The 24,937-nt window shown below is 39.5% G+C and overlaps 1 protein-coding gene across 1 annotated transcript in view; it reads right to left on the minus strand.

Moving 5' to 3' along the window:
* EIF2AK4 (eukaryotic translation initiation factor 2 alpha kinase 4) overlaps positions 1 to 24,937 on the minus strand; it is a 73,718-nt gene that overhangs the window by 31,179 nt on the left and 17,602 nt on the right. The window contains exons 7-18 of the mRNA XM_026651208.2: positions 15,705 to 15,820; positions 14,197 to 14,354; positions 12,093 to 12,628; positions 11,594 to 11,703; positions 10,778 to 10,935; positions 9,671 to 10,086; positions 7,542 to 7,605; positions 6,042 to 6,125; positions 3,772 to 3,894; positions 3,269 to 3,373; positions 2,703 to 2,763; positions 1,484 to 1,563 (exon numbers count right to left, since the gene is read on the minus strand). Coding sequence (XP_026506993.1) covers positions 1,484 to 1,563; positions 2,703 to 2,763; positions 3,269 to 3,373; positions 3,772 to 3,894; positions 6,042 to 6,125; positions 7,542 to 7,605; positions 9,671 to 10,086; positions 10,778 to 10,935; positions 11,594 to 11,703; positions 12,093 to 12,628; positions 14,197 to 14,354; positions 15,705 to 15,820 — 2,011 coding nt within the window. The remainder of the gene's footprint in view (positions 1 to 1,483; positions 1,564 to 2,702; positions 2,764 to 3,268; positions 3,374 to 3,771; positions 3,895 to 6,041; positions 6,126 to 7,541; positions 7,606 to 9,670; positions 10,087 to 10,777; positions 10,936 to 11,593; positions 11,704 to 12,092; positions 12,629 to 14,196; positions 14,355 to 15,704; positions 15,821 to 24,937) is intronic.

Consider the following 24,937-nt stretch of genomic DNA (forward strand, 5'->3'; position numbering starts at 1 on the left):
TTGGAGGATAGGATTAAAATTCAAAATGATCTGGACAAACTGGAGAAATGGTCTGAAGTAAATAGGATGAAATTCAATAAGGACAAATGCAAAGTACTCCACTTAGGAGTACATACAAAATGGGAAATGACTGCCTAAGAAGGAGTCCTGCAGAAAGAGATCTGGGTGTCATAGTGGACCACAAGCTAAATATGAGTCAACAGTGTAACATTGTTGCAAAAAAAAAAAAAAAAAAAAGCAGCCATCATTCTGGGATGTATTAGCAGGAGTTTTGAAAGCAAGACACGAGAAGTAATTCTTCCGCTCTACTCTGATTAGGCCTCAACGGGAGTGCTGTGTCCAATTCTGGGCACCACATTTCAGGAAAGATGTGGACAAATTGAAGAAATTCCAGAGAAGAGCCACAAAAATTATTAAAGGTCTAGAAAACATGACCTATGAGGGAAGATTGAAAAAACTGGGTTTGTTTAGTCTGGAGAAGAGAAGGCTGAGTGAGGACATGATAACAGTTTTTAAGTACACAAAAAGGCTGTTATAAGGAGGAGAGAGAAAAATTATTCTCCTTAACCTCTGAGGATAGACCAAGAAGCAATGGGCTTAAATTGCAGGAAGGACGGTTTATATTAGACATTAGGAAAAACTTGCTAATGGTCAGGGTGGTTAAGCACCGGAATAAATTGCCCAGGGCGGTTGTGGAATCTCCATCATTGGATATTTTTATGAGTAGGTTACACAAACACCAGTCAGGGATGGTCTAGATAATACTTAGTCCTGGTATGAGTGTAGGGTGACCAGACAGCAAGTGTGAAAAATTGGGACAGGGAGTGGGGGGTAATAGGATCCTATATAAGAAAAAAGACCCCAAAATCGGGACTGTCCCTATAAAATTGGGACATCTGGTCACCCTACATGAGTGCAAGGGACTGGATTAGCTGACCCCTTAAGGTCCCTTCCAATCCTACAATTCTATGATTCTCTGCAGTAACTTGAGTGAAAACAGAAATTAACTGAAATTCTGTTAACTGTGAATTTTGCAGAAAGTATATGAAATAATGCAATATTTTTGAATGACAAACTTTAAACAAAACAAACAAACAAGGGAAATGCAACCTAGATGGAAATTTAGCAAGCAAATTTAGCAATATAAAATTGATATTTCTGTAAACAAGTGATAACAAATCTTACTTCTAAAGAGATAAATGTTTTTGAAGTGTTCCTAAGTTTGACTAGTGTCTTGATTTTATTAATATAATGAACTTACCCAACTAATCACATTAAAAATGGGTACTGTGTACATTTTTTAAAATTACTGTATATTAAGGACCCGTGGCATTTTAAGCCTTTACATTTAGATCACTGGACAGTCTATGGATGGTCAGATCTTATTTACAACAGGTGAAGATCATACATTATGCAACTCAAAATAGAAACCTCTACTGCTGTTCTCTCAAAATGCCCTTGTATTAAGTCCTATTAATATTACCTGATTATATGAAGATTTAGTATTTCCTTGGACTTCAGGGCTCACATATAGTGCAGTGCCAACCATCCCTGTCAAATTATCTGTATGGATATAAAAGAGTTACTGGTTTCACAGAGCCTGCAAGTGGAATACAGCATCTAATGGTTAAGAAAATGTAGTTTTTTGTTTTTTTTTAAACTCTTCTTTAAATGGGAATTCCGTCTTTGTGAAAGTTGAGGAGTGAAATATCCTACATATTTGTAGACAAATCAGGCATAACTTGGACATGTCTCCTTTTTGTATGCCAATCACCCTGTCTTTATAGGATTCCATTATGATACTGTGACACAGTATGTTAATACACCTCTACCTTGAAATAACGCTGTCCTCGGGAGCCAAAAAATCGTACCACGTTATAGGTGAAACCGCGTTATATCGAACTTGCTTTGATCCGCTGGAGTGCGCAGCCCTGCCCCCCCGGAGCACTGCTTTGCCACGTTATATCCGAATTCGTGTTATATCAGGTCGCGTTATATTGGGGTAGAGGTGTACTAAGACTAGAGTCACAACCAAATTTAATTCTCATTATATTCATCCTCAACATATTTGCAAGGTAGATCAAATGAGAATGTATTAAGAGTCGTCCCCCCCCTGCACGCACAGAGACACTCTCTGTGGAGGTTTGTACCACTGAAGTCTTGCAAAAGTCCTGCATGGGTGGGGGAAGGGTGGGAGAAAGTATAGGCAGAGTGTCCACACAGGAATCTCTGCAACCCATACAGGTCAGAGATGGGATCTGCCCTGACCTATAGAGTTAGGTTAAGAGAGAGTGAATTCACTTTTATGTAGATCAAGTGGCAATGACCTCCTGGCAAAGAGGGTATGGAAGGAAAGCAGCTGCTATTCCAGCTCATAACATGAAGTAGAGGCAGACATCCCTACCCAAAGCCAGATGATTTGGAAACTATATATATACATACACATACATACACACACACACACATACACACACACATATATATATATACACATATACACACACACACACACACACACACACACACACAGGGGTTTTTTGTGGTGCAAAATAAAATAAATAAATAGAACTGAATATAGAAGGGGCCTTTTGTTTTGCATAGGAGGGGGCAGATTTCACTCCATTTGGGTACAGAAAGCAAGACTGTTGGATGTACAATTTTTCTTGGCACCAGTTAGAGTAAACAATATTTTTTGCACTTACCTGAAGGGTCAGATTTGGCCAGATGGCTTCCTGAATGATCTTCTCCTTGTTTAGTGTCTGCCTGAAACAGAAAAGTAAACACACGCAAAGGTCAGATATTTTATAATTTTCATGATTGCAATGAATATAGTGACTTAACTGAAAAGACTTATTCAGAATAAAGCATTTTCATCATTTATTAGCCTCTATTCTCAAATATAAATACAAGTCTGTAACTTTTGGCACCTAAGTTTAAAATGTTTGGCTTAAACTTCTAAAGATCAACTTCCACAATTCTAGACAACACTTTAACCAGTTAATGAGTGTGAAATGCATTTAACCCTTTGGCATATGTATGTGTAAACACAGAAAATGCTTTTATACAATTTATAATCCTACACTAGAATATGCAATAGTGAAATGATAAAGGAATTATGGACTGCACATTTAAATCTGCTCAACGTCGTTAGGTTTTATTGACATTTTTCTTTTACATGTTACTCCTGTACCAAATTAAAATTATTTCATTCGCTTTCTGTAATGGCCCAGATGATGTGTTGCAAAGCTTAATTTTATGTAATACTTACTGCATATGCTGGGTGATCTGTAGCTAAACCAAAATCACCAATTTTCACATGATCATCAAAATCTAAAAAAATGTTCACAGGCTTCAAATCTCTGTGAATCATTCCCTGTTAACACAGTAAAAAAAAAAAAAGTTTGAATCAGAGTGGTTGAGAGAAAAATTCCTTCCAGGCTATAAAGCAGTATCGGAAAGGGACCCCCTTTTTGGTTCTGTATACAGTACCAACCCATTCCACTAATTCATCAGTGATTGATACTGGGAAAATATTTGAAGGTGCTAAAAACAGCTAAAAATAATTTTAAGTGACAATATATACCCAATAAGGTATTTTAAAACTAACTAAATTGTGGTAACAATAAAACAAGTTTAGAGCAATTTAAAAACACCAGTGCAGGTTTATGATACGCTATTCCAGAACCTTATAAAAATGGGTGTGAAACAAGAAAAATCATTGTATAGATTTGACAGTTGCTAACGAGTGTAGATATTGTAACATTTACTGACCTTCTCATGGATGTAAGCTAATCCATCCAAAATTTCTCGGAAAAGTCTCCAAAGCCGACTAGTATCTTCATACAATCCCTGGTCAATAGTGTCCCGTAATGTGCTCTTTTCGCAATACTCCATCTTCAGACACAAGGAAAGAGAGAGATGGTTGCAGTTAAGAAAAAAAATTGTCAGAAGATTTCCTCTGTCAATATGTTAATACTCAGCTCTGTACTACAACCAAATACAGTCAAGAGCAACTTGTAAACACCATATCTCCATAACTGTGATGTCGAACAATCTGGAATTTTCTGTGAGAAGCATTTCTACTAGAAAAAAAATTGTATTGTAATCTATGGATATTATCACAACTTCCATCATTTCTGTACTAACAAACACTTAAAAACCAACACCTCCCTGACCTCTCATTTAAAAACAACAAAAAACACCTAGTGGAACTCTAGTCTAGAAAAAATGCTAGTTTAAAATTGGCTTTTAAAATATTTCTGGGTTGATTTTGCTTAGGTCTTTAACTGCTTGTATTAAAACAATGTATATATGTAAATACATGCAGGAATTGCCATACCAGAGAAGACCAGAAGTCCATCTAGTACAGTAGCCTGCCTTCAACGGTGGTCAGCATCAGATGCCTTAGAGAAAGGTACACGTGGGATAGTCTGACTCTCAGCGAAATCTTCTTCTAACCCTTAACAACTACAGACTGGCTTACGTACTGAAGCATGAGGCTTTTAGCGCTTTCAAAAAACTCAGTTTTTGGATTTTCTATTATAACTGTATAATAGTTTTCTAATTATTACATTTTCTTAATTAACTGAACACATAATGTGGTAGCTTTGAAGAGAACACTGAAGTATTCCAAAGATGAAAATCAAATTTCATAAATGTGAAGTGAAAGTGAACATAGTACACCTCTACCTCGATATAATGCTGTCCATAGGAGCCAAAAAAACTTACCGCGTTATAGGTGAAACCGTGTTATATTGAACTTGCTTTGATCCACCGGAGTGCGCAGCCCCGCCCCCCCGGAGCACTGCTTTACCGCGTTATATCTGAATTCATGTTATATCGGGTCGCGTTATATCGAGGTAGAGGTGTATGTTCAAGTCCCATACTGGGATCCAAGTTAATCCATACAGCAGTTGTGGTACAATGGGGGATATTGTGATGAGACATTAAAGAGAGACCCTTTTTGTCAGCCTAATTGGAAATTCAATATCCCCAAATGATTTCCATCCTTCCAAAAACTAGGGGATAACCCTCATGCCCTGGTTAACATTCCCTCCATTTAAGTGATCTAATGTTCAAGGTGGTGAGCAAGACATTGCTGAACGTACAATGGCTGTTTTGTTTGCTGACATACATACTGGTACTACAGTGTCTAACTTACTGCTTTGTAAAGCCCCTTAACCTAGTGATTGCTTAACTGTGGTCCTGGGAGAGCTGACTGGTTCCATGATTCTATTGCTCCTTGTTCTCATCTACTAAATCACATGACAAGAAGCTTAAAAATATATCAGATACTTTCCTACTATTTTTCAATGTACGCAACTGCTTGTGATGAGGCTGCTTTTTTAAAATCCTGCTAAAATAAAGGCTGATCATAATTCTTTAAAAAAAAGGAGGCAGAGTTGTCCCAGGCATCCAAGAATTAAGCTTCTTTTGTACCACTCTTAAGTACGTGCCAAGGGGCTGTCCCTAATCTCATCTCATCACAGATAACAGCAACAACTTCAAGTGGGAGTGTTCAGCTCTACTTCATTAGGGGTCATCTTTCTTCCTAGCATATGCCCCATGTATCCCTTTCCCATCAATCAGGGCAGGGCAAGTCACTACTAGTGAAGATGGCAAGCAAAAGTGATGTCACACTGACTAGTGGAAATTGTTCCCACTCTTTGATTATTAAGTGCTACATAGGCAGGGCTTTCCAGTTCCAGTGACCACAGACTTCAGTTGGCTCCTTTCAGTTTAGACAAAGACTTTAAAAAGTCAACGTATTGTATTTACGTCGACAGGTTCGATGTATTTCACATTCTTTTTTCCATACCAAGAATACATACATTAAGTGGCCAAGCCTTTTTAAAAAAATCCTAGTTTTATATACTAAAGAAACCTTAATCTTCAGAGTTTCATTTCAGCCATCTGATTCTGTTTGGTTACTTGTCCAGCTACACAGAGAAAGCAATTAATTTATGTTTACACAATGTATGGTTTATCTAATAACCTTGCTATTCTCCATAACCAAATACCACCCACATCAGATGTCTAACCTGAATGAACAGACAGTGTACTGTCTGAACCACTGAAGTGGAGTCTTCTTTACTGTGACTATTCTTTTGATGGCATTCTTCATCCTACACCACAGAAACAAACAAACAAACAAACAAACAGTTAAGCTAATACAGAGTGGTCCAGTTCCTTAATCATCAAATCATTTTCGGATGGCCAGAATACATTCTTGTATTGTGACTTTCTATGGCTGAATTTTGAGCATAGTAAGACAGGAAGAAGTGTCGTACCTTATCTATCCATTAACACTGCTTCATTTTCAAAATATTAATGAATATTTTTATCATTACCAAGTAATAGAGAAAGGGTACACAGTGGAATATCTGTATTTAATCTGAACCTCAAACTACCTTATCTTGGAAAAAAATTATTTGTGGAAAATAAGCATGGGTAATATACTTAGAAAAGTAAAATGTTACCATACAGTTCCGTGAACTATAACATAAAACTAATAAATATATTACAAAATCCAACAAAAAGTCTATTCTTTAGTGATCAAAATGCATTGCACTGGAGTTTGTGTTTTTAACCCATATCAAAGTTAGTAACTGAAAGCTATATTGATACAAGCTGTCCACAGTGCCAAAAGAGCACAAATAGAAGGAGGAAAGAGTGATAGATTTAAGGTCAAATAGCTTGTCACCCATTAGAACTAGAGACATATGCTGTCTGCTACAAAATAACTGGGAACACCAGCTTTTTAGTAAAAACAACAATGAGTCTGGTGGCACCTTAAAGACTAACAGATTTATTTGGGCATAAGCTTTCGTGGGTAAAAATCTCACTTCTTCAGATGCATCTTTTTACCCACGAAAGCTTATGCCCAAATAAATCTGTTAGTCTTTAAGGTGCCACCAGACTCCATGTTGTTTTTGTAGATACAGACTAACACGGCTACCCCCTGATACTTGACAGCTTTTTAGTGATACTCCATTGAGATGTTGTAATTATTTCATGCAGCAAGTGGTAAGGGGTTGGACCTTAAAAAAAAAAAAATCACATTATTCTGATTAATATCATCTTTCCCCCCCATTTCAATTGTTAAATTAAGAACTACTAGAACTATAATAAAAATCTTTGTTTTATACCATCTAAAAGCAGCTCGGCATCCCAGCTTTCAATTGATATAAAGCATTCATCTTTAATTTTGGCAGTCAGAGATCAGCTACTAAAATTCTGTGAATACTAAAACTCCAAACTTTCAAGTACCCGTGCTCATGAGTTTACAAATGAGTAGTCTCATTTAACTCAATGAAAATTGGAGTCCTGACTCTCAGTTTCCATCTATAAGCAAGAGGCCATTTTATTACTGTTACCATACACATTGGTTGTGTGTAATGTATGCTTTCAGGGAAGATCTCCAACGGTGTCCCTATATATTGAAGAGCCAGATTGATCTTCGGTTTGTAAATTTATATTCCTACCTCCAAATGTTACTTTATCCCCTTTGTTCTTCCAGTACTTAGTAATTTTATATTTACCAGAGTAGGACTTTTACTGTTTTCATCCTCAAAAATTATATCGCTTTCAGAATCTGCAGCTGGTCTGTTTATGAAAAAAGAAAGAAGAAAAAGCAAAAACTTGTATTTGTAATGAATACATTTACCATCCCTTTTGCAAGGATATTAGTATGTTATTTACTATAAACATAGAAAATTTGAGCTGAGAGTGGAGAGATATTACATTCATGACAAAAAACTGCACCCAAACTGTGCAGTTAAATGCAGCAAAAATATTTCTTGACAGATCATCATATCTCCAAGTTACTAAAAGGAAGACAAGTATTTCCAACCATATATTTTATTTCTGCACCTCTTAGGCAGATTTTATATATATTTCAGAAATGTGTCCCCAGAAGATCATGTCCCATCACTGACAAAAAAATATAGTGGAGGAACACATCCCAGCTACTTTTCTTAGTTGAGGTCAGGGAGGGGGTGATAGCTCAGTGCTTTGAGCATTGGCCTGCTAAACCCAGGGTTGTGAGTTCAATCCTTGAGGGGGGCCACTTAGGGATCTCAGGCAAAAATCAGTACTTGGTCACTGCTAGTGAAGGCAGGGGGCTGGACTCGATGACCTTTCAGGGTCCCTTCCAGTTCTATGAGATAGGTGTATATCTCCATATATTTTTTTTATTTTATCTTGCTCTCACTCTCCTATTTGTCCTGCTACTTCTTGGCATCTGATGTGACGTTTCTAGAGCCACTACTTTTTGTCTGTGCCCAGCAAGTAGATTGTCTCTGATATAGGATAAAACTATTGTATGGCCTGATCCTGCAAACGCATCAAGGGGACTACTCATGCGAGTGACTTCATTCTCATTCATGCTTGCAGGATAGGGTGACCAGACGTCCCGATAAAAATCGGGACCGTACCGATATTTAGGTGTTTGTCCTAATCGGTTGGGACGCAATTTGTCCCAATATTTCACTCCGCCGGCAGCACTCGGCTTTTTTTTTTTTTTTGCTCCACCAGCGACCCCCCATCCCTCATGTGTCCCGATATTTTCTTCCTCTCATCTGGTCACCCTATTGCAGGATTAAGCACTTGGTTCTCCCTTTGCTTTTCTCTTCCAGTGTCTAATGCTGGTAGCACTGCTAACAATTTCTCCTGGACAGCATATCAGGCTTTTGTCAGGTAGGGAAAAAAATGTTCAATAGAGCAGGATTGAGCAATCTTATCTTCCAAAATAACCCCATGTGTAAAAACGCTTAGAAGCTTAAGGCTGAACTTTCCATCCCTCCCTGCCCCCGCAATGCAAGCTGTCACTGATCTATTGTAAATTTTGCTCATCACGGCTATTTGGCTGCTGGCAAATAAAGTATTATACAAAACATTAAAATGTTCATTTGGAATAGCACATTATGGACAGGGGTGAAAGTAACTTAAAGGACTTACCAGTACTCCAGAGTCCTTGGGAGGGGGCGGGGCCTCAACTGAAAGAGGCATGGCCTCTACTGGAAGAGGCGGGGTCTCTAAATCCCCGGGCGCTTTAAATCGTCCCTGGAGCCCTGCTGCCGGAGCCCTGGGGTAGCGGCAGCGGGACTCCGGCGGGAAGTTAAAGGGCCTGGGGTGGTAGCAGCGGCCGAGCCCCGGGCCCTTTAAATCACCACCCGAGCCCCGCTGCCGCTACCCCAGGGCACTGGCAGGCTCCGGGGACGATTTAAAGGGCCCGGGGCGGTAGCGGCTACCAGAGCCCTGGGCCCTTTAAATCGCCGCCAGAGCCCCGCCACCGCTACCCCAGGGCTCCGGGGACTATTTAAAGGGCCCGGGGCAGTAGCTGCGGCAGGAGCCTCAGGCCCTTTAAATCACTGCCCAAGCCCCGCCACCGCTTCCCCAGGGCTCCGGCAGCAGGAATCTGGCAGCAATTTAAAGGGCCCGGGGCTCCAGCTGCTGCTGGGAGCCCCAGGCCCTTTAAATTGTCGCCAGGGGAAGCTGATCCGTCCCGGTACAGTGCACCGGCTCTTGCTGGTACACCGTATCAGGGCATACCGGCTTACTTTCACCTCTGATTATGGATAAATGTTATTTGCCAAACAGATATGGGATGTAAAAGGGAGATCAGAATTTGGACTTGACAATTTTCTTCCTAATGCTAAAGCCTACTTACAAGAATGACTGTGAAAACACTCCTCCACCATCATCATCTTCATCACTGGACTCCTGATCAGCTCCACTAAATTTGGTGCTAGAAGATCTCTCACAAGAGGTGCTCCACTCAACTGAACTTGTCAAAACAGGAGGAGGGGCATTGGCTTCCACATCATCTGTTGATTCTTCTTCATTCTTCCCATTCAGATCTAACTTGGCGGATGCTTTTTTCCCTTCTGTAGTTTCTGATGTTGAGCTACTCGGAGGGGGGTTTTCATGTTTTTCTATCCAAGCATTGTAATACCTCACAATATTCTCATGATTCAGACGAGAAAGTAACGTTACTTCGCCTTTAATTCTCCGGAACTGCTTGCTGGCAGGATTTATGTGAATACGTTTCACAGCATAGTAGCAGCCATCAAGTTTGTTTTGTACCTGAGAATTAAAATAAATCTAACCTTACAGGACTGTTAGTTCATTCACAGTTGAAGCTCCTGAAAGGTACCAGAGTGACAGCACTGAAGAAGTCCTCCATTTATCTGTGAAACAAATGCAACTGCAGTGTAAGCCTCCCCACACTGCCTCACCAGTATACCTCTACCCTGACCCCATGGACTAGAGCAGGGGTAGGCAACCTATGGCATGCGTGCCAAAGGCGGCACGTGAGCTGATTTTCAGTGGCACTCACACTCCCCGGGTCCTGGCCACCAGTCCGGGGGGGCTCTGCATTTTAATTAAATTTTAAACGAAGCTTCTTAAACATTTTAAAAACCTTATTTACTTTACATACAACAATAGTTTAGTTATATATTATAGACTATTAGAAAGAGACCTTCTAAAAATGTTAAAATGTATGACTGGCACGTGAAACCTTAAATTAGAGAGATTGAATACTCTGCACACCACTTCTGAAAGGTTGCAAACCCCTGGACTAGAGCAAAATTGTAGTTAGGCCTATTCAATCCTTGGCCTCTGCTTAGGGCTATCAGTAAGGATACCAATTCTCATGAGAGTTCCACGTATTTCAGAAATAAAATACCATAACATTTAATATATATTTCATGGAAAAAATGCATACACAAGAATGGTTCTATAAAACAAAGGGGAATGACTTTCCATACTGAACCTTGATGACTGCTCCAAAAGCCCCTTTGCCAAGGAGCTGTAGCTCTTCAAACTCAGTGTAGTAACGTGAAAATTGCCTCTGCGTTTCTGTGAAGAATGCAGCACTAGGTACGTGACTGCTGGCGATAACAGTCTCAATGTAATCTATTCCTGCTGAATCTGAAACAAAGGTAACAGTTAACCATAGTACAGAATGTGGAAAAAAGCAATGCAATGTTAACCAGTCATCAGAAGGAATAATGACACATACTTTAAAGAACCATGATCAAGTATGACAGGATGGCAGATTAAGACCTGGAATGTAGGGCTCTCCTGTTGGGTTATGCTAGGCTCAGGTACTAAAACCCTGGATTAAAGTTCAGGGTAAGTACTAATGAATCATGCCGCTAGATAAGCACAATTAGCTCCAACAATAACAGAAAGGGTTTGGAAAAAAGTGTCTTTGGACCAGAGGAGGGAAATCCTAGGAAGAGCCTTTCCCAGGAGAAAGTTTAGGCTAAGGTTTTACATTCTGTTATTTCTGAATTACCAGTAAAGCCAGACTCCAGGAAGGGGGCTAGACTGGACACTAATTCAGGGTCAGTGTGTTCTGCTGAAGGTGGGGTACAGACTGAGCCAGTTCACATCAAGTAACCACAAAACAAAGATATTGTGGTCTTTACCTTATAAAATATTTTATACAAATAAGCACAGGTTCTTGATATTCCTACAGCTCAAGCTACCTGCATGCACCTAATTTTATATATGCATTTGTGTTTACCTTCCCATCATTAATTACTTAATGCCAGGGTATAGCAGAAGAGACTGAATTCTTTACCATCTGGATTTTCTTCCCCAACTGGTATTTTCATTTGTGGAGGATTTATAAAACTGTGTTGTAACAACTGCTGAGGACTCCATCTTTCCTTATCTTCCAAGCAAACACATCTAGAAACCAACCAGAAACAAACCTTTTTTCACAAAACTATGTATGGGCTCTAAACTACCAGAGCGCTTCCCTACATTTTAGAAACAGGAAGGGAAATATGATTACCACCGTTTTACAGATCGAGAATAGAGGCACAAAGAGACTAAGTGATTTGCCCAAGGTCACACAAGAAGGCTGTGGTGGAACACGGAACTGAATCCACATCTCCAGAGTCCCAGGCTAATGCAGAAAGCCCTGGACCATCATTCTTCTATAGAATTATTACTAGTAAAACAGATAGATTTGGTTATACTATTGAAAACCTGTTCCAGAAAACTTTCTTTTAGAAGTTAGAAAAGGGAAAAAAAATAAGACGGCAGAGAAAAGGAACAAAATGATGGGCACATACTTTTTCAGAAAATCTTCAAAGTCAGCAGGTAAGTCATTAGGAATAGTGACCGGATATTCCCTGGTTACTTGTCCCTGGCTGAGAGAAAGCAGTAGCAGGCCCAGCCGCCATACATCTCCTTTTTTTCCAGGCTTGCTAGGCAGAGCATCCTCACTAAATCGAACTTTGGTTTGCTCAAAAACATCCTCCTTACAGATATCAGCTAGGCGCTTTGAAATGCTGTAGTCCGTCACTTTGACATTTCCTTTGGTATCTACCAGGATACTGGAAGCACACAGGACTTTGTGCACCACTGAATTACTGTGCAAGTAGTCAAGAGCAGACAAAAGTTGGGTTGCATAGTGGCGCAGCTGATCAATAGGAATCGGAACCTCTTTGCTCAGGTGTGTAGAAAGGCTAGATCCATTAATATGCTCCACTAAAATATCTACCACAATTGAATCATCATGCTCTTTAAGGATCATGGACATGTAACGTACTATGTTTGGGTGATTTAGCTTCATCAGTGAGCTGAACTCTGTTTCTGCACCCTGAATCTGTTTGAGAGAAACAAAATATAACATGCATTAACAAAATCTCACATTTCATGAAAGTGGTATTAAAAAAGTACATTTTTAATAAGGCCAAGTGAACTTGTATGAACAAGAGAAGAACCAAACTTCATACCAAGACCTAAATCAATTTTTTTGAGGTTTGAAAAAAATTTGGATAATTTTCAGTAAGAGCTGTTTTGTGTTCTCATGCTTCTGCACTTCCTGGCTTCTAAATTTAGATGGGAATGGAAGCATTGAAACACCAAAGGCTATTCTCTCAACAGCACCAACTTAAATCTTGCATAGTCAAGGGTTTAGCTCAAGTTTCAATCAACATCCAAATATTTGGGTGCTACCTGAAGGAAAACCATCCTGCTGCCTTTTGAGATGTACTCATTAGTAATTTTTAAATCAGAGTCTAACACAGAGTAACCCAAATAATACGAAGCCCTGGGAGATGCCCAGATAACTTAGTATATTCAAAGGAGATGGCAAGCAGGCTGTAGAAATGTGTCCTGATGGGAACTGACTTTAAGCACACATTTTAGAATTAATGACCAGGTTACTCAGTGTAATTATACTGAATACACAGGATGTGACTACTGGAAAGATTAAAGGAATGCATAACCCTGAAATTCTGTTCCTGTAGTGTTTCTGGGAGTGGTAGGGTTTGCTCCAGCTCCTTTTCCTGGCTCTTAGGGTCCCTTCCTCAAGCACCTCTGTTCTGCCTCTCCTTTGTGGAGAATTGTTTATTCAAACCTAACTTATTCTGAAATGGGGTTGATGGACATGCCCTTAATTCAATAATAGGGTGTCAGATGTATAAGCTAGATAATAAAAATTATCTACTACAAATTAAATTATAGCCTTTTATTTACTAAAAGATTCCCAAAATTCACTCACACTCCTTTGTGTCCCACATCTCTATTTGAATACCTTGTCTCCACAAGGGAGTGCTATGTATTAAATTCACAGTCCCAAATATTGTATTTTAAGTTGCAATAGCACTTCTGTAATAAATCTGTTTCCACTTGCTCACCCTTTATAAAAAAAAAATCCCCTTTTGAGCTGAAATGTTGCATTATTTGGTCTCAGCCCAATATTTGATTTGCAAGGGTTTCAAATCAGGGCAGAATTTTCCCCTAAAACTTCAAGCCAAAAGACTTAAATATGTTCTACTGAGCATGCACAGCAGCACATTTGTACTTTAAAAATTTCAGATTGAGAGCCCTATCCCAGTGTTAAGTGAGGACATCACAGCCAGGTACCAAAGACAAAATTTTCTTCTACCATAGGGCTGTGCCAGAGAAGCTCGATTTTCCCCTTCTCTAGGTTTTTCCTTAATATTGTATTAACAGATTTTACTTACGTACTATAGAAAATATGCCTATGACCTCTGAACAAATCAACATCTCTGTTAGTGAATGATGCAAACTTTTCAAACACTGGAATTTTCAATCTCATCACCAGTGTCTCATTTCAATATACAATGCTACACAGTATAACTGCCAGCCAGAGCAAAAGCAAGAAAAAAAAAATCAAGCCAAATAGAAAATAAGTGTATTTAGTACCTGTTTTTTGCATTTATCAACTTTTTCCTTTTCTTGAGTTGTAAGAAATCTTCCCATTTTTTTCTGCCATTGAAGAACCCATTCATATACTAAGACAAAGTTGCCAGTATATATTTCCAAGGCATTGTAGACTGATTTTCCAAGCTGTTCATCCTTGTCTACACATAAAAAGAGGGAGAGAGAGAAAGATAACTTCTTTCACTTCTAATGGGCCTGAAAGAGTTCCTACAAATGGTGAATAAACATTAAAAGGTTTGCTTTTTAGTTAATTCGGTTAAATCTTAAAATATAAACCTAATCAAAATGAGAACAAAATCTGTAACTGAATTTGATATAAATTGCCAACAGAATATCAGCTCCATTGAAGTCAAATGACTGACAAAAAAAAAAAATCAAACTACAGGAAAATGTACAACAAACTTTACATTAAAATAAAATGACTCATATGTTTTACGTAAGAATTTGAGGTTTCAGTAACCAAACATCCTTTTCCTCTGACCAAATGCTTAATTCTATATATAGTAGTTTAATCATGTGTCTTCAAAATGTACAATAAATAATGAAACTATGTTTGTTCAAAGTAAGTAGTATTTTCAACAGCAAATCCATTAAAGTGATGTAGTGAGAGAGAATGCTGAAGAAGTTTGATCGTTAAATTCAGCAGACAGTATAAAGCTCAGATGCTTATCTGAGCCTCCTAGCCTTGTCTACACTGAGGTTTTTGTGAAACTCTCCTATTAATGCTGTAGTACCAGTGCTAGCAATGGTGGGGGGCATCCTAGTATTGTTTAGCCCTGGGGTCGGCAATGTTTGGCACGCGGCTCGGCGGGAAGCGGCGCAGGCGAGGGATGTGCTGGCCGCGGCTTCCCGCCGCCCCCATTGGCCCAGGACAGCGAACTGAGGCCAGTGGGGGCCGCGATCGTCCGAACTTGCCGTGTCAGCAGGTAAATAAACTGGCCCGGCCCGCCAGGGTGCTTACCCTGGCGAGCCGCGTGCCAAACGTTGCTGACCCCTGGTCTAGCCCTACTATTATAATTGATTTTAAGTATTTCATTAATAGCTGTAAAATTTCAAGTTTGGTAGCAATGTTTAACAAGCCTTCTATTTACAAATATAAAAACAAAATCCATTTATTGAGTATATTAGTCAAGTAAAGAATAACAGTAAACACACTGAAATGTTTTCTCCCCTGGAAAGGTTTCTTTGCAGATCTAGATACATTTCACTTCAAATATTCCTAAAACAAATAAACAATATTCACTCAAGTAAAATCTCTCATTTCTCCCTCCACCCTTGACCGAGGTTCTCCATATCCCTACCGGAGCCCTTACAACAACATCCTTCCCCTTCCCATCCCATCCCACCCTCCACACTTTACCCCTATTTACACCATTTAAAAGTCCCTGCAGCATGATTCCCTCCATGTGGCAAACACCTATCCACCCAATCCTCTTATGTGAGCAATGCATGTTTTAAAAAAGTAAAGTTTCAATTGCTGTTTTGCTCACCTATACATTTTCCTTTGTGAACAGTAAGCTGACCAGCACCACCAGTACTGAAGTTCAAAATTTCATAATTTCCAGGAGAATCTTCACTACTACATGCAGAATGCTGACGTTCTCGCCTGTAAATGTGAACAGTGTTATCTTCAGTTTGGAAATATATTACTAATACAATCAATAACGGTCTCAATCTTGTAAATGGATCTGGAGAAGCAGACCTTTGCACCCAATGAGATACCCATTGATTTCAATGGGACTGCATAAGAGCAAACATCTACTTGCATAAATCCAACTGCAAGATCAGGATCCTAGTTGTGATTAGCTTATAGATAAGTTAACATACTGCAGTGGGTCTCTATACTTAGGCCCCAATTCAGCAAAGCACTTAAGCTTATGCTTCCATGCTTAATACAGGCCTTAATGCTTCTGCAGCCTCTGATGGCAATTCTACTCTGAATATACCTGTAATTGATACTGTAGTTCTGAAAACAGTAAATGAACACAGCTCAATTTTGCTACATCTTTCAAAATATTTGAAAGAAATGGATTTAATTTTGCTAAATTCAATGCCATCTTATATTCATTATTTTATGTGATATAAGGTGGAGTTTCCACTTATTTCTTCTATTTTCTCTTAAGCCCACTCTTTTAAAGGGATGATGCAGCAGACTAGTCCCTAAAACTTAGATTTTGTTCAAAAAAGGATTGGGTATGGGCCAAATGTTTATAGAAACAGTTTTTTTTTTAAAGGAAATATTAAGTAACAGCTTTATTTTTTAATTAAGCATTGCCTGTTTCCCTGGAAACCCCAATACAATGGCCTTCTGCTAACGTGTTAGAACCCCCACGTGAAACAGACCAACCTAGTTTCACTGTCTGAGCTGCATGAAGCGAAATAGTATATAGTACCAGTTGTGAAGAGGAAATTAGGTTATTAAAGATGAAATCATTTAAAAAACAATATGAAGTGTTACTGGAAACACAAATAAGAATTTATTTCTTGCGTAGAGAATGCTTCGCTTGCCAGTGTATATTGAACCAGCAATCACAGCAGTATTATTCCCCTCTAACCCCGGAGTGCACTCGGTGTTTTTCAAAGTTAATATAAATATTGCTGTGTTTGTATAAGGTCACAAAGGACACTCAACAATGAGGCAGGCACCATCCAAAAATCACTCAAATTATCTGCATTTTAACAGGATCAGGAATTAAAGTTCCTGCACAGGTTTAATCAGCTTCAAAATTCTGTTAGCAAAAACACCAGCACACAGAAAGACCTTTCCAAATAACAATCAGTGATACTTAGAGATGGCAAAAATATATGTTAGCACATACAGTTAGCACAAAGGCTAGAAGCCTTTTGAAATGTTCAATTATGCAAAAGAAGGAAAAAACTAAGTTAACAAGAGAGGTCCCCAAAGCATTTATGACATAAATGTTGTATAAAAGAAGATTCCTCTGATAGATGTACAGTAAATACTATTACACAAAGAAATGCACTGTTCTGTGAATATAGAAAGTTAAATATATTGTACGTGCCACTATATTAGATGATCTTTACATTATTTAAATAAATTGATCACATTGCACAGATGCTCCTTGATGAGATGTCTCTTGGTGGAAAATATAAGGAACCTAAAACAATCAGAAGTGATAACACTTCCAGCTATGAAAACCACACTGCTGCAGAAAAAAACAGTTATTTTGCAGGATGGTGCACTGAAAGCCATCTCAATAGATGGGCCTTCCAAGAATAGCACTTCAAATAGTCACTTAGATGTACTGCACATCAACTGCTAGAGTTTAGAACAGCACAGAATTAAGGACAGAACAGTCAGAGTATCTGAAACTGTTGTATATCAACATCTCCTCAAGGCAGTTTCCCCTGGCCAAACAACAGCTTTTGCTTCTAACCTTAAGAAGAGCCAAACGCATGGGACAGCAATAGTTAGAGAGCAAGACTGAGCTCTTTGAACACTATCAATAACTAGGTGATAAATTTTCAATTACATTTTGTATCCAAAGACTGCACATAATTGGAGGCTAAGGGTAAAATGTCCAAAAGGTCGTAAGTGCCTGAGTCACTTTTGACAGTGGGATTTAAGCACTTTTGAGTTGTGAGCAACAGCATAAAAATGAGCAAGCACATTGCCAGGTCATTAATCTAGACACATTTTCCAATGGCAACATGATGTCCAACTCAAGACTAGGGTGACCAGATAGCAAGTGTGAAAAATCGGGACGGGGGTGGGGGGAGATAATAGGAGCCCATATAAAAAAAAACCCCAAATATAAAATCGGGACATTTGGTCACTCTACTCAAGACTTTCATAGTTTTCATCATCTATCTAGGTATTTATACTGTCAGTCACCATGGTATCCAAGCACCTACATTTCAAAAGGATTTTAAGACTATCAGAGGCTGCAAGTGCTTTTTTAATTTAATTTAGAGAAACTGAACATGTGAGTGCTTCCATTTTGTCTTAAGAGGTAGTTAATGTCACTGAAGATTTATAACCAAATAGCAAACATGGCCTGGTCAGATTAAGATTTAACAAAAAGGGTCTATTATCGTTCTTCCCCATACATGACTATCATTAATTACACTATTCACAAACAAAGATTAAGCACATTGCTCACTACCTCCCTTCACTCCTTAAGTGAATATTTTTGACAAAGTGCTCCAAAAATATTTGCAAAATAACCTGGATCCTATGACGATATATAGGAAATCTAGGGGTCTTTGGTTTCAGGCAGGTTACATGGCCAGTGATCATGTGGGCAGCAAAAGTGTCAGGTGGCACAATTAGATTGCTAGGGATGGACATAAACTGAACATCCAGCCAGATCACCTTTGGGCCTAGCCAGAGATCGATCTAAGTGGTGCTCCATCTGCAAGGAGGCAGTGATCCGCTTTGGGATTTTCCATGGAGGAGGAGGAATTTATGCATTTGTTTTTTTAATGGTACAGAATACAATTACTACAAAACTGTTCAGCCTATTTATTGCCTCTGCACAGGTTTGTTTGGTTTTTTTTTTTAAACAAGAATACATAATCCTCTCTTTCCCATGTATTCCGCCCTCCTTCAAATGTAGTGTGTAGACATTTATTAACAGTGGTAAACTTAAAAGAACCTAAAGTTTGTAACTTACACCTCAGACAAATGTAGAGACTAGTGTGTATATTTACTACTGTTCTTCATGAGATATAGGCCAAATCTGTTCAAGTATAGAACAATTTCCATCTACTGGTCAAGTAAAATCCAGTCTGTTGTCAAAATGCACTTTGACCACAAGGTGTACAGTGATTGGTCATCATCAACCTTGCCTTGTTCAAGCTGATTATTAAGTACTACTCACTCCATTAAGCTGATCTTCAATCACGCTATTATGTATTACACACAAAAATCTATGTTAAATCTATTTTTATGGCTGCACAATCAAGCACTCAAAAGTTTGGAAATGCAGGAATTAAAGTTGAGTGTGCAACTTTAATTTGGCCTCCTTGTGCCTAAGTATTACCATACAGGCTTTAATTACATGATCACACGCTATTTTTAGTACAGGACCTCTGCCTCATTTGGTGCACAGGATGGATGGTGCTCAGTTAATGAACAGCTATTCAGTATTTCGTTTTACCCTCAGTGTTCAATGTGTAGCCCAGGCCTTATTTACTGCACACTATTCAATCCCTGAACGGAAAACAGAATTATAAATTTTCTCATGGGCTTTTCTATGGCACCCATCACTAGAGTCCTTCACAAACATGAATTTATCTTAACAAAACCACTGTGAGGGGAGGTGATGGCATAGAGAGATTAAGGTCAAAAGTATCCACTAATTTTGGGTGCCAATTTCAAATGACTAGGACTTGATTTTTCAGAATATTTAGTATTATAAAGAACTTAATATGTTCATAGCACAGATCTCACTGATTTCAGTTGTAGCTTTGAGTGCTCAGAACTTTGGTAAATGAGACCCCAGGGTATCAAGCTCGGCACCCAGAAAATAAGAAACACACAATTAGTGACCACTTGGGAAAAGTGTGGTTTACGTGACTTGCCTAGAATCATTGTGACAGGGTACTCTGAAGCACTGTGGAATTGTGTAAGTTGGAAGAGGTTTTTTCTCTTTACCTTTAAGAAATTCTGTATTTTATAAAAGTTTTGCACTGCATATGGTATGATTAAATGCGTAAATGTGATACAAATGGAGTATGAGAGAAACTCTCAGCTTGTCTCCCCTGCCACAGGCTTTATGCCTACTTATGGTGTACCATTTTCCTGTTCTCGTTCTTTTTCACTTTCTTTGGAAATTAAACTAGTTCCAGAGAGTGCTGACACTTGGAAATTGGAGTTGCCATGCCAACAATTAGCCAAAAGAAATGGGAATGAATTGCCCTGATTTGATTCTAGGGGATGGAAAAGAATGGTTATGCCTGGTGAGGAAACCAGGCTCTGGGCCAAACAGCACAGGGGATGGGACAGAAAAAAAACACAATTTTCCTGAATTTGTGAAGAGTGGGTGGTTCAGAAAGAATGGGTACCTTGTGTGTCTGGTAAGGATGAAGCTTCTGAACTGGAACTGCTAATTTATGAACTGAAGTCAGGATACGCAGATGCAAGCCGTTTACTGGAGCAGTTATGCAGTCAATTTAAATTCTGAAAGCTGCAGGCATTCAGAATCCAGATACTGGGATGCTTAAACCTCATGAACTGAGACCAAAGCTGGGAAGACTGCACATGGAATGCACTGGTAGTGAAGCAATAAAAAAAAAATGTAAAGGGCTTTGCGCATGTCCTTTCCCAGTCTGAGGAAGAACGAATAAAATTTTTGTTTAACCCTCCAGAAAGAAAGCACATGCAACTGTTTTATTAAAGCTAGATCCACTGATCAACAGGTCTACAAGACAGTCACAGAGGAACTTTGTGGACAAGGTAGTGATAGAATCCAATTCTTCAAGGCAGCATTCAACTGCCCTTAACTACCCTGTTTCCCCGAAAATAAGACAGTGTCTTATATTAATTTTTGCTCCCAAAGATGCGCTAGGTCTTATTTTCAGGGGAGGTCTTATTTTTCCATGAAGAAGAATACGGTACACATTTATTGGCTGCGCTGCGGCCAATCAGTGAGCTGCGCGGCGGCACCCGCCGCTACAGTCCAGAGGAGTCAGATGCCTTACGGTAGCTTCGGGGCCTTATATTCCGGGGTGGCCTTATTATCGGGGAGGTCTTATTTTCGGGGGGATGCCTTATATTACAGCGAGAGGCAAAACTGGAAGTAGGTCTTATTTTCGGGGGATGTCTTACTTTCGGGGAAAGACGGTATGAGACCATCATTTCGCTTCCTGCACACTCCCCTGCCTCATTCATTATACACCGTCCTACTTCTGCAACAAATGAGGCAGGGTCCTACAGACAACAGCCTTCTTTAGTACACAGCCCCAATTCATCCTTACAGCAGGTCCACCCTGTGAACTGAATGAAATCAGGGGTCCTGCAGAAAAATAGTATGTGGCCACATAATTAAAGACTGTATAATAATACATACACACAAGGAAAATTAATTAAGGTTGCACTAGTATTTACTAATTTTTTGAGTGTTTGACTTTGCAATAGTAATATTCTCTTATCATATTTTGTGTGGTTTCCTGGGTTTTTAAAAAAGCAAACTGAAAAAAACAAATTTAATCATGTGGCCTCCTGTTGACATCCTTTCTATCCACTGCACACACCTCTGCCACTTGAGTTAATGCAGTAACTGATAGCTCTAATAAGTTATCCTCTACCTGGAGCAGCACAAGAGGGGGACTCAACACACCATTTCCACATAGGTTTTACAGATATTTGCTGACAACAAAGAGATGGTGAGATTCAGGAATCCTGAGTTCCATTCCGGGCTCTGGAGGGGCACATGTTCTAGTGGATATTAAAGGTACTAATAGTGATTCCCCCAAGTGACAGTGACCCCCTCATAATTTGGCCCCCACACTTTAAAATCCAACAGTTTCACCAAGTACAAAAATCTCTTGGGTCTTCTGTTAAAACTTGTAAGCTACTGTCTGTAGAAACCATTGATTGTATCTGTCCTGTGAAAGATACTTTATCACTATGTAAAACTTACAAACAAGTTAATTGACTTTGTTCTTGAATTGAACAGTAATTGATACAATGTAAACAAACACTATAAGCCGTTAAGTGACTTTCACATCATTGTAATAGCAAGGGCTCCTAGGACAGACCCTCACCCTCTGTGATTAAAGGGCCGGGAGTCTCAAATGAATTAGCACACACTCTGAAAGTGGTGGAGACAGTAAATTAAAATATGGTTAAGGTATGGAATGTATGCTGATGAATGCTTGATATACATGGATGGTTAGGGAGGTGCCAGCCTAGAAAGGAAGTATCCATCGGCCGAAGAATGTGTCAAGTGGATGACCAGAAAACCCCCGGAGGGTAAACTGGGATCCACCCCATCACCTGGAAGGATGAGAAACACAAACTTTGGACAGTGTGGAGCCACCAGGAATGTGCCACTTTGGACAGGAATGTGTGCCATCTGCTGATTGAGTCAGCAACAGCAGGATGAAACAGCTCCCACAGACTAACATAGGAATTAAATCCTATAAGAATGGACTCTCAAGACTGAGGACTTTGAGCCTTTGGTTCTGCTGCCAACCTCCAGGAGCATCAAGTGCATCTGACACAGACTCGGCTCCATCCTCATGACTAAGCTACCTGGCCAGTAATTTGGCATGAGCAACTTCTAGGCTGGTAACTATAACACCTATACAGAACTTGAATGAATGATTGTGTGAATGAATCTATATGTATATGGGTGTGTGTGTGTATAAGGAATAAGTGGTCAAACAACGTTGTTTACTTTTATCTTTTGCTTTATCATTAGATTTACAATAAATGTGGCATCTTTGCCTTATCCCTCTTAATAAGATCCTGCTGGTTTTTATTCTATTGGTATAACACCTGGAGCAGCACAAGAGGGGGACTCAACACACCATTTCCATATAGGTTTTACAGATATTTGCTGACAACAAAGAGATGGTGAGATTCAGGAATCCTGAGTTCCATTCCGGGCTCTGGAGGGGCACATGTTCTAGTGGAAACAGACTCTTCTGCCCATTCCCCCCAAAGCTGATCTTCTGCCATATCCCTTTCCCACCCATGGTTCATCATCCCAGTTTCCTGGCCCAGATAGTCCTAATCTGTCTCCTCCTCCCTCCCCTCACAGGCTTCCAGTCTCAGTCTCCCTCTCTGAGCTCCAGTTTGTTGTTTCTCTACTGCATTCCCAGCTCCTTGTCTCAGTCTCTCCACTTCCTGGCCCATGTCTCAGTCTCCTTGCCCAACTAGTCCCAGAATCCCCTTCCCCTACCTCCCAGTCCCACTTTCTCTTCTCCGCTCCAGCCAGAGTCTCACTAAATTTATCACAATCTATTCCTTTCCCCTCCTGGCTCCAGCTGTTGTCACCTCTGCATTTATATCAGACAACATCCTCCTCTACACTGTCTAGGTCACAGCAGGCAGAGGAGAGAGACTCCCTACTTGCAGTTCCAGGATCTAGCTCCATCCTGGCCTGGAGCAGCAATTTGAAGGAGGTCCAGCATTGCTCCTGTAGTGCTGGGATGGAGGGAGCATGCTCAGTTGCTCTGTGGGGATGGCATATGCACAGTCTGAATAGCACTAGGAGCTGTGAGAGGCTTTATGCCTAGTGAGGATGGAGTCTTCAGAGCTTTTTAGCTCCTAAAATAAAAAATATATCTTGAGATTTTTCAAAGGCTTATAACTGGGCCAAGTTTGGGCAGATTTTCACATGGAGGCAATAGACACATCCCTGACAGAGGCCACTCCCTGACAAATTTCAATTTCCTTCTCCAAAGCATGGGGCTAATAGAGGTTTTCAAAGAAAAGCTCACCAGATTTTAACTTTGGCAAAACATCAGACTTTTCTCTAGCCTCATTCTCAGAAATGGCTGAACCATTCTGGCTGAACTTTTTGGGGGTCTAAATGAGATAATATGCCCAGTGAGTTTTCCCTTATGCTCTCTGCACACAGTACTAGCATGAAGCACACTACTAGTGCTTAAGTAGTAACGACAACAGAGTTAATGGAAACCACTGCGCAGATGCTTTCATTTATAAAGTCAGAAGAAGTGTTCAAATATTGATGTTGCACATAAAACTTCATATCTATCAATCAATTCCTATCTACAAGTAGTTATGAATCATTACACATGTCCAGTGACAAAGCAATGAAGAATTAATTCTAAGCAGAAACTGCACTGTTTGGGAGCACACAAATATGGCAATTTGTTGTTCTTGTTTTAAAGGAGGGATGCTCAAAGCAAAAGCCAAGAACTAAATGCAGCCTTAGTCCCCACACTTCCTATAAATGCAAAGAGAAGATAAACTTGACCAACACCAGGTTTTCACTGACCCATCAGTAAGTCTGTAAAGCAATTTAAAGATTTAGTAGCACTAAGTAGTATTGCTGGTGAACTCAAACAAGCAATCTTTATTCAGCAAGGGAGATTCCAAAACAAGCTACCCTGCTTGTACACATTTACATTTGCTAAAATAATTATATAAGATTTATACACAAATTATGCGCACCCTCAATGTTACAAAGTTTGGGTACCCTCAGTTCAAATCACAGCAGAAAAAAACCCTACAGAAATTAAAAGCAGAATTCTGAAAATAAGTGCCACGCTACTCCCAAGATTACTGGTGTGCTGCTGAGATGACTCCATGGAGCTGCTACAGACAGACTATGGGGAACTGAATTCTCAATGCACTATTCCCCTTAGAACTTCATTAACAGACCTAGGATTTAATTAGTGCTAGCAAATTATTTTCCAAGGGACCAACATGCACGTTTCCCCTTGGAACACTACTTCTGTCTGGCTGCTCCTTGGGCACTTGAGAAAGGTTGTGTTTAACAGTACTACCAAGTTATTCCTCCGTAGGGAGGGCTGACTAATTTACTGTGCTAATACTCATTTGCCCTATCAGATAAATACATCACGTTATTCTATTTGGTACAGTTTAAAAAGAAATCCTAAAAACAAACATAAAAGTCCCATAAGAAACTGCTCACTCATAGCTAGGGCCTCATGGATTCTGCGATGCTGTAGTGGCGGAATTTAAAATGGAATCCCCTCCATGCCTTGAAATCCACCTCCTGCTGTAAAATCTCAGCTTTCATTATTTAAAAATATGTTTCTA

Source organism: Terrapene carolina, unplaced genomic scaffold (assembly GCF_002925995.2).
Source record: "Terrapene carolina triunguis isolate 2854851 unplaced genomic scaffold, T_m_triunguis-2.0 Scaffold96, whole genome shotgun sequence".
Lineage (NCBI taxonomy): Eukaryota > Metazoa > Chordata > Testudines > Emydidae > Terrapene > Terrapene triunguis.